Source organism: Ptychodera flava, chromosome 10, assembly GCF_041260155.1.
Source record: "Ptychodera flava strain L36383 chromosome 10, AS_Pfla_20210202, whole genome shotgun sequence".
In the NCBI taxonomy this organism is placed as follows: Eukaryota; Metazoa; Hemichordata; class Enteropneusta; family Ptychoderidae; genus Ptychodera; species Ptychodera flava.
The window spans coordinates 12,122,262-12,133,223 of NC_091937.1; the positions used below are offsets into that span (position 1 = coordinate 12,122,262).

The window sequence follows — 10,962 nt, forward strand, 5'->3', positions numbered from 1 at the left end:
CTCTTTGTAAGGTGTGAAATCAAATCAGTCCAGCCCCTTCCTGTGGTATGGATTAATTCATGGCCTACATGCAAGGAACATATCTCTATAGTGTGTGCAATGAATGTCTGTCTCCCTGTAAGACAACTTCAGGTTTACATGCATACCTACAGTGACACAGAATGGCCAGAGATACAGAATAATGGTCTTGTGTAACAATTTGGCAATGGAAACCAGTGATGCCTGCAGTTCTTATGCATATTGAAATTGATGTGTCAGACATCACTGTAGAACACTTTTTGAATATGATCAACCAAGTACAAGAAGATAAAGAATGGAAGAATCCAACAAGCACTGTGGGTCCAAATGCTTCCCTGCATGAATTAGATACAGATGCTACACCAATAAAACAAAAGTTGGCAGCAAATCAGTGTCTTCTTTGTGAGGGTGTGTTTTATATGTGTAATCACCTGCTTTGTGATTCTACCATTTGTCAGTTGATGCAATAGATACCCTGAGGGCAGCTCAGAAACACCTGCAGTGCTCTCTGGGAGAACAAAGTCACACTGTCTGAATCTGTTCAACCAACACTGTAAAAGTTTAGTAAGGTCATTTTCCCATCCAACTACATCCTGTGCTATCAATGCAATACCTGTCAGCTTGAAAAACCTCTTGCTGTTTATAATACCCGGTAGTTGAAATTGTAGCACAGACATATTTTTATCGGAACCAGATTTTTACAGAACAGTTCGCCAGCTGTCACATATGCTCGACTATATTACCGCAAAGTCTTTAAATTAAATGTAACAATATTACAGTCTGGGTTTCATCTATAGTTACATGTGTTGCATGATGTTGCATGCTTGCAGCAATGTGTTTTGCACTTTGATGATCATTACAGCCAGGTTATGAACACAGGTATTTTCCTTCATGTCATGAAAACATGCAGACTGTGCTTTTAGGTATGGGATAGACTAGATATCAAATACCAACGGAAGGTCTTTGAACTTCATTTCAAACCAATCTCATTGAAATCGTATATACAGATGGTGACGTTTCAATCTCTGCTTATTCTTGGTTGTTCTCATTAGCTGATAGTCGGCTTACTAGCAGATGCATACAATGAAAGTGAAAACGTTGCATCTGTTCATCTGATTTTAATCAAATTTCTTTCAATCAAAAACACAGTTTGGCATATTGACAGAGTTACAACCATTCTACTAATGCGGGTAGAATTTACGCAACAGATCATTTATTCTTCCAACAAATATGAAATTCACAAGAGAAGTTTAAGGAGTAACAATGTGGTTGCCATTTAACCCTTTGAACCCTGACCCCAAGCCCAAGATGACCTACGACATTGAACTCCAATGGCAGTCAAAATCGTTAACCCTTTGAACCCGGCTCAGACAAAAATGTCCGCATGATGTCATAGGTCACCAGGGGGTCAGGGTACAAAGGGTTAATACCTGTACCACTACAAGGATGTTATCACTGGCTCCAATGTTTGCTGCACTTTGCTCAGAAAAGCTCAGTGCAGCCAGTACAGACAAAAAGCAGAAATAACATCATGGGACTATGGCAGACCATATAGCATGTAAAAGAGTGCCTCTGAAATTTCTATTGTACCTGCAAAACTTTCCTTTTGGAACCACTGCCTAAAGGGAAATCTGTTTACATATCAGTGGCTTGTTGAAGATTAATATCAGTGCCGAGGTTGGGTAACCTTGATAGTCAATGGGAAACTGCACTGTTCATTTCTGTTGGCTCCTTACAGAAACTTTGGTGTAGCAGGGAACTGACTGGGAAATAATTTTACTGGCTTGCAGTTCTTTCAAAACCAAGACACAACATGCCCCTTGAATGAGTATACTGTGATATTTTTATTGACATAATAAAAAACAGTAGACAGAGAGTTGAGGATGCACATTGCAATGATAAAATCCAATACAAGTAATTTTTATATGTCTAACCCCTTCACCCCCATGTCCCTGTGTAGAAGTCCAAATCTACCATGTAAAACAATAGGATTTGACCACACTGTGATGGTGAAAGGGTTATGATTTTGTAATGATTCTGAATGCACAGGAGTACCCTCTAGAGTTCAATTGCACAAAAAAAGTATGATCACCAAAGTACATGGAGTTTAATCACAGTTAAAGACACAATGTTTACACTGGTCACTGGTTTAAAACTTACAGGCAAAACCACTTTGTGTGGCTCATACTTTAAACTGTGTGTTACAGTTTTGTTCATACACTGAACACGATTACCAGGAATGAATGAGTATGTACAGAAGAAACAAATCTAACATTTTCAACATTTGTAAAAATACAGACTAATACGGACAGGAAAATTAAAATTAAATTTTTAAGGTTTAAGTTACAAAGTTCGTTTTTGCAAATTGATTCAATATCCTGTGAGATTTTGTCTTCACAAATAAATGAAAACTTAATTCTCAGGCAATCAATGTCTTCTCAAGTCTTTTTATGCCTTATTTCAACTAATGTGCACAAGTTTTTTGATATTAAAAGTATGTTTTTTCGATCTGAGCAAAGTCTGTATGTTGTTATGACGATATAATCTTAAACTTCTTTCACTGTCAAGCTTTGGTTTCTACCACAGTCCTACAGTCCCTCTATCCACATGGATGGAAGAACTGTGTTTCTACTGATGGTTTTTGATAGGATTGTTTCGATCATCCAACTTTGTATGGGTTGGGTGAAAAGACATAACAGGAATGTGGATGAACAGGGTACTACACAAAACTAACTTTTATGTTGACAGTCATTGCCCTTACACTAGATCAGCTGGGATGACATTTTGCTGAATTACAAACTAAAGGAAATTCATTCTTGATGTAATTTGCTCGGTCTATGCAAAAAACTACGATTGGATTTCAAAACGTATGGACAATTGCCGATGAATGTTTTCTCAAATAAACAAGAAACTGTATAGTGTATTAAGCTTTGAGCATTTCATACACATGTTTAGTAAATAAAGGACTTTTGTGTCAAAGAAAATAAAACATATATGGAGATCACTGGCTAGTAATACAGAGATTGTGAATTGTAAACAGATTCTGATTCTTATTCTTGCTTGTTTGTCAAAATAATATCATTTCTCTGAATTCAAATTGCCATGAATCTGATTCTAGTGCATACTGGACCAACAACAAAAACAAAATTCCAACTTATGCAAAAAAATCGCCAAGTTTTAGTCTTCTATGGACTTAGTTTCCCACCATTAAATTAAGTTCAGAAACAAAATATCACAAAATGATTTTGAGAGTTTTTGACATGAATTCCACTTCTTGAGAGAAGGACAAATTTCTCAACATTAATGCTGGCTTACAATTCACATATACAGAAAAAAATATGGCCGTAACAGTGTAGGCATTACTTTCAATATCGTTCACACTTTCTAATGTTGAAAATACTACTGAGAGGTCTAAATGATGATTGAGCAAACGTGATCTTGAAATTGAAATCAATCAAAGGTTTTACTTTTTGTCCTTATATTTTGACGTTTGAAATACAGATAATATCACTGAAGTTTTTCTCTGACTGAAAACGGCTGCTTTGTTGATAAACAGTGAGTAGCACACATTATAACTATGTGTCCCAATTCTTGTCTAAACGTGTAAATAAATGAAAACCTCTGTGATTTGCTTCAAGTGTTTATCTAGTCAGTCAATTTTCTTGAAGTGTTTGTCAACCTGACAACTGGAAATCAAAGACATTCGATTCTAGCCAGGGATCTGAGAGAGACAGAACTGGCCAAAATAAATAATACTGTGAATTGGAATAAACACAGACCATCGATTATATCATATAAACTTTACAAATTTTGGGTGATGTCTTTTTCTTGATCTTGCTTTACTCCCATAACTCCTCTGTTCTTCCAAACTTGAAAACGATTCCTCTGTAAAAAACAAAAATCACAAATCAGTAAAAATGTAAAAAAATATAACTTATTGAAATACAGATCAAACTTCAGATTGACGGTATGAAGGATTGTTCACAAATGAAGTCATTGTTCTCTCATTAATATGCAAAAAATAAATATTTGTCTGCATTTTTGTCTACACTTTACCCATTTAGGAATTACAAAATACTTAGTAGGCGACTGCTAATGTTTCAATGAATACTAAAAGGCACATGAACTTCTGAGACTACAAGCTGCAACAACAGCCATGAACACTGACAAAATTTGTCCGCATTTCAAGAAGCCGTGTCAGATGTCGCATGCGTGCAGCTATATTTAGTAACAGACCTGTAACTATGAACAGCACTATTCAGGTGATATGGACCACACTTGACTTTTTAAAAGGTATACAGTCACCTGTAATCTAAATATGCCCAAATATAGTCAAAGGGGCGTTCCTTGGTGTTCAAAATGCCCATGTGAAGGCGCTGTTTTTAAAAAGCGGCCACCAGGTTAAAATCTGTGATTGGTTAGATTTTCTCTCTCCATGGTAACTGTGTCAAAATTGGAACAGGTGATAGTTTACCTTTAATGTGTAAATGTTACAGGTTCCTCAGATGTATCACTCACTCATATTCTCAATTTGTGATTAGAAGGTCACCTATTGACCTAAAGACAAAGGAACTTCCAAGTAACCTCATGACCCTAGGTCAACTCTCAAGGTCACACACCAATGACATACGGTCAAAATGCACCTTTGAAATGTATTTCCTTGATCACACATGTCTTTAACAACAATGGAGGTATCAATATTACCATACTATTATCTTTTGTGAAATAATTTCATAAGAGTAACTTACGCAAAGAATATGAAGGCATTCTGTAAGAAGACAGCGATACCCGGCCATAAATTATCAGGACAGCAATCTGTAATTAACAAACACAGAGACGTGATAGAAGAAACAATTAACAAAGTGTTGGAGAATCTTTTCAAGCAAACAGATCTTGCTGATAACAGCATGTGTTGACTTCTCTTATGATTAACACAGAACCATTTTGAATTTCACATATTGGTAAAGTTAAGGTAGAATGCACCTCAGGGACAGATATTTGGACTCTAATTTGAGTTATGAAAGTTTATGCTAAAGTTTAAACCTTCAATTGCTAGGTTCAAGTTACCATGAAATTCATGTCATTGGTTTGAATGCATTTGTTTGTTACACCTGTGCCTACTCTGTGGTTGATGTATCAGTTAGGACGACGTTGCCCTTCTGATATTAAGACATGAAAACAGGACTCACTGTCAACTACATAGGGTCCAAAGAGAATCCAGCAAGACGCAATCAGTGCTCCAAACGCCAGGAAGAAACCAATGAACAGCCACACACGGGCACCTGTCAAAAGATTGAATGGAAGTTAAAAACAAATACATGAGTACAGGGCAGGAACCTGTCAGGGCAATACATCTTAAAGGCACTGTTCATGATCCCTGGGATCACTTTTGTTCTAGTCTGTAAGAGGATTATGGAGGAGTGATAGCCTTTTGTTTTCCATTGAAATTGTACTCTGGTGGTTAAATTTTCTGATCAGACAATCTGGTACCAACACAGGCATTTAAGAACATTTGACAAATGTTTTGTGTATGTAGACACTGCTGCTAGCTGTGTGTGAAAATTACAAAAAGTGACATATACCATCCAATCTTTTCAAAAGCATACATGATTAGAAAGATACCTTTTGTTGCAAAGGCACACACTGAAATACGTTAATGGAATCAAATCAGGGTTCTGCAGGGGATTTTCAGGGGTGAGCCATCTCTGTTTTTTGAGTAATCTATTTATACATTGACAACTGTACAAATGGATAAATTTTTCACAACAAACAATATGCACATTACATGTCATTATTTAAATTTGCTGCCCGTCTGTTTTTCATGGGAGTGCAGAACAAGTTGCAAGTTGAAATTTTTTTAGTAATCTGTAACCAAAATTCAAAATTGGAATTAAAGTCAGTGTGTCAACAACACCAAAGTGCTAGAGAACCAGTGTGATGTATACTATCACTATGATGCCAACTTAATAAAAATCACAAAGTTTATATATTTGCAACAAAAATCAATCAAAATTGAGTATATGTATGTTTTAAGGTGGTATGCACCTCGAAAGTGAAAGACTTAAACTTTTGCTCAAACTTTCCTGAAGGAATCCTTCAACCATTCTCTTTCAAAATCAAGAATAAAAATTGGGGTCACTGTGCAAATTTTGGGACTAGGGAAACAAATAACCCAAGATTTACCGATATTTAAAATTCAACATGGCCACCATCCCTGTGTTAACTCTATGGAGGAAAATTGAATTTTGAAAAACTAAGCCAGTGAAGTTTTCTACACCAAGAGCTTTAAAATGAACCCCCACAAGTGGTATATCAGAAAAGAATTGTGAAAGTTTGAGAGTCCGAATATCTGTCCCCGTGGTGCGTTCTACCTTAAAAGGTCTTCAAATGGTCAATTTTGTGAAAATATGTCAAATGGGACTCGTTTTACTTCACTGGATTATACTTGACCTTCAAGTGACAGATGAACTTGGCCAGACAAATGTTGAATTGTTGGTGAGTCAGGATACCATTTGCAAAGTAATTTACATTACTGAAAATTGAGAAATACCAGAAACATTGATAATATCACAAATGAATGAACGTTGATGGAAATAACTCTTACCTGTTTGACCCATACACCCGTTGCCGATTGTATCTCCGCGCACCTGTGCATTGGATATGGCGTTTATCCTGCAATGACAAAAACATCTCTAAATATTGTATTCAATCTTTCTTTCCATGGCTGTCGTGGCCGACCAAAGATCTGTAACACAGATTTTGATGAATTGGTATTACTATTAGGGTCTAAAGCTTTTATTCCTAGACCATTGTTCTGGCCACCCTGTGTCACTCTTCACCATCCTGTATCATTCTGCATCTACTGCCCTCACCTCTCTATCCCTGACAAACTACAGCAGGAAATCCTGTTCTAGTCCTATGAGTTCCATAAACCAATGACAGTATCTCTTACATTATCCTGTGTCTTATGCTGTACTAGGAGTTACCTTATCCAATGGGAATGTATATTACATTGCCTCTGCCCTGCGGAAGGTTCTGTTCATTCTGTAGCATGTAAATCTAACACCCACTATGATTTTTATTACCTTTATACAATAAAAAGCCAACAATTTCTTTCAGATCTAGACAACTTTATCTAATTTTTACCAAAATTTTGGTCAAAAAGTGTAGCCCATGAGAATTTATGTCCATTTGGTCCAAAATCTTGAAAAACTTACAGAAAAATTCATAATAATTGGTGAAATGTTGCCCTGATATTTTTTAGGGAAAAATTACAGTGCTCAAAGGGTTAACAAGGGTATCTCTAAAAGTTACATATTGAGTTTCAGAGGTGTAAGCCCAGTGGTATCAGAGTAAACAACGCTTTGCCAAAAATTGAGAAAACTAAAAAAAAAATTGCATGCAAATTTCAACACCATTTGAGTAAGCCCAAGTTCGGTCATCCTGAGTGAATTGTACACCAAAATGCAAACATATTTTAGGCTGTGATTTTGATGAAGAAGTGCAAAGTTGACGGCGGGGTTGACGGGAGACAATGATGACGGAAAACATATGTCGGTAGACAACCAACCCATATTACAAGGTCAGCATTTCTGACAGTGGAGCTAAAATTTACACTCATGATAATTTGTAACTGTGTACTTACATAACAAACGCTACTGTTGAGACCACACCACAGGTATGATAGGCATGGTTGAAGTCCTCATTGTCAGGCACTGTGGCTGCTGCATCTATGATTAACCACCAACCTGTAAAAAACTGGAATACAAGCATAATTAATTGATGAGGCATATTTGTGATGAGATTAAACAGAAATCAAAAAGGCAGGGTGTGAATTATGGTGAGTATACCTGTAAAACAGGCACACCTTGTCACCAAAGTTTTCCCTTTTATCAACAGTGAGTTAAATGATTTATATGTGATGAAAAGGATGATTGAGACCTTGATGAGGTTGTCAACCGTGTATCTGAAGTAAACTAGGAATGTGTGAAGCAAAAACCTGAGTCTAATAGTAGCTTATAACATAGCCTGGGTAAAAAACCCACATCTTTGTTTAAATAGCTATTTGAATCTATGTGTCATTTGATATATCTATTGAAGTTACTCTGGCACAAAGATAATGACCATGATCATATTAAATTGTCTTATGGTTTTCCTACTGCATTTCTAAAGGACATTTCACTGTGGTTTACAAGATGGACATTTGCAGTGGGACACACAAGAACTGGATTAATCTCCCAAAATGTCCATATATTTTGAATTCAGGTATGTTTATTTAACTGGCAAAATCAAACACTTGACATTTGTATGTTTACCAACAGTTTCTCGGCTCTGATAAAATTGTTTAATTCCAGCTCCTGTACTGGTTCATCAATCAGCATTTTTTGCTACAGCTAAGGGACACTGTTGCATTGTTAATGGAAATATTTTTACCCTTTGAGTGCTGTATTTTTTCCCACCAAAATTTTAGTGCAACATTTTACAGTTTTTTTATGCATTTTCCAGTAATTTTTTTTTATAATTTTGGACAAAATGGACATCATATATCATTGGCTACAGTTTTTTATCAAAATTTTGGCAAAAATCTGAAAAAATTGACAGGGGTATATTTTGCAAAGGTGACAAATATTGACTTTGGCACTCAAATGGTTAAGAATCTTTTTGTAAGTCTGTGATAACCTGAATCCTGGAAAGTAAGTTGAAATTGTATTTAATTTCAGTGTGAAAAGAAGCTACAACCATTCTGATGTCATTATCCTGCTGAGTCAGTGACATTCAGTAATATCTGTAACAGCTAGCCACGTTCATTGATATATACACCAAGAATGAGGTGAATTTTAGGCCAAGATTTTAGTGGCTCAAACAGTGAGGATAATACAATACATGCAAAGTGTATGAAAATAGGTTTAATTTGGGGAAATGCCACTTTTTACAGACTTTAACAGGCTTCCAGGTGATGTGCTTCCCTGCCTCCCCAGGAAACCAGATATAACTGCTCAAAACCCCAGCATTAAATGGCTGGCTATTCAAAAGGGTGAAATTGAAAATACTAATAACCACACATTCCTGTTTGAAATAAAAGCTGTCAACTCCATTAAAATCCCAAATTGTAAACTCGTAAACTGCAACCTTTCTTCTGCTATCTAAAATGTATTGTTATATGATTCAGTGAACAGTTTTTGCATAAGAAAAAGAAGACAAGAATTGACATGCACTCTTGACTTATATACATATGGGAAGACAATAACTTGACAGAATATTCTCACATCTCTTAGATATAACATTGGCCAAATAGTCTATCATGTTTTAGTTTAGTACGGTATATTTAAGGTAGTACGCCTGCAAATTGAAAGTCTTAACTTGTGCTTAAACTTTCCATAACGAAACAGGAAAATAAAATTTTAGATTTCCACTCATATGAGCACTTGAAAACTTTATTTATACTCCATGAGGTTTAAAATGAACCCTCAAAAGTTGTAGACAAAACAACATTGTAAAAGTTTGGGAGTTTGAATATCTAATCGAAATTAATTAATGATAATAATAATAATTGTACAGTCGGATTCCCTCAAAAACGAGTATGAATTATTACACAGTCATTATCATTATCACTATGACACCGTATCTGGGAATGAATATCGGGAATGACACCGAACAAAAATCTTTTTTGTTTTTACTTGTCTTGTTACTTGAACAAACTGAAGGTCTGTGTAGACCGCTCTGCCGCATCCCTGTCTAACCATGGAGCTACCAATGGTAGCTACCAATGGTATCTCCATGGTCTAACCCAATCACACGAAGCAGACAGCGCACAGAACAATATAATAAAAGGCTACATGTCTGGTTTAGATTTGCAAGCCTGGCAGACATAAACAGGCTTGTGGTTTTCCACTTTTTTCATAGGATTAGGTTTTAGCTGTTCTCTTGGACAAGGACTGCTAAAAGTAGGGAGCCGATTGCGATGAGACCACTTTTGGTAGCCCCATGGCTCTATTATGTGCGGGATCCTACTGTATTGCTTTTCACCTTATATGACTCACTGCCTTGTGTCACTGTTGATCAATAATCACACAGACATCACTTACCAATATACCTGCTGCCACGGACGCAATGACATTTCTCTTCTCTCCCACTGTCTCTAGGCACTCACACCTCGGACACTCAATATTATCAAGCCAACCCGACATTTTGACTTCTGGCTCGGTATGAGGTGTGGCCCGAAATTGTATACAGTTTACCTTTTTCGATTGATGACGCGAAGCACCATGTACTCGCGGACGAAAAAAATAATTGCCGTCTTACAACAATTGTTGCCTTCCTATTAATATGTTTTGTCACAAGTCATAGATAGTGTTGAGTTGACGAAGTTTGCAAAAATACTAATATAATCACTGATAACACAGCAAAATGCCTGTTTGGAATCAATACACAGACTGTTACGGCGAAATCTCTTCGGAAAATGGCTTCTTGCTTCCTGCATCGAGGTCATAGGTTACTCGAGGTCATTTTGACTTTGCCATTACTTGTCGTGTGATGGCACTGTTCATATGGTTGGTGAGTACGAGTACGCGTTCTGAACGCATATGATGATCTGGTGTATTTTTTTAATTGTCTTTCTCTTCCTTTTAGTTGAATGACTGATTTCTTTTTCAGACAAGTTGCTTTGTAATTTTGTTCAATCGCTTGACACATTCTCGGTTATGTAAATTTGCTTTATTTTCCACTTTGTTGCCCATAAATTTATATTTTTAAAAAAAAATTCCTCGGCGCGGCGGGGAATACAACATCACCAAAAAACCCAAAAAACAAAGTACGAGTGGTACAGGACGATAACATCAGCATAACGCTTCATGTTGATCATGGGAGACAAATATACTGTCGAAGTATTACATGTAATCGTTGATATATTTAACTTTCCTTTCAAAAAGTGATACGAGTGCAGCC

The 10,962-nt window shown here is 36.4% G+C and overlaps 1 protein-coding gene across 1 annotated transcript; it reads right to left on the reverse strand.

Annotated features, from left to right (window-relative positions):
* Positions 1 to 1,843: 1,843 nt before the first annotated feature.
* Positions 1,844 to 10,516, reverse strand: LOC139142013 (transmembrane protein 50A-like). The gene is made up of 6 exons (XM_070711794.1): positions 10,104 to 10,516; positions 7,664 to 7,776; positions 6,623 to 6,690; positions 5,208 to 5,300; positions 4,767 to 4,833; positions 1,844 to 3,903 (listed from the first exon to the last, which is right to left on the reverse strand). The coding sequence occupies exons 1-6, from the start codon at positions 10,203 to 10,205 to the stop codon at positions 3,858 to 3,860; spliced, it is 489 nt and encodes a 162-aa protein (XP_070567895.1). The 5' UTR covers positions 10,206 to 10,516; the 3' UTR covers positions 1,844 to 3,857.
* Between the last annotated feature and the right edge of the window lie 446 nt (positions 10,517 to 10,962).

Bases quoted from the DNA above. Each gene is read 5' to 3' on its own strand.
- LOC139142013 (XM_070711794.1), bottom strand. From the start codon at position 10,205: ATGTCGGGTTGGCTTGATAATATTGAGTGTCCGAGGTGTGAGTGCCTA. The intron at 6,691-7,663 runs GTAAGTACACAG...TTGTCATTGCAG, and splicing joins TCAACAGTAGCGTTTGTTAT to GATAAACGCCATATCCAATG. The intron at 3,904-4,766 runs GTAAGTTACTCT...TGTTTTTTACAG, and splicing joins AATGCCTTCATATTCTTTGC to AGGAATCGTTTTCAAGTTTG.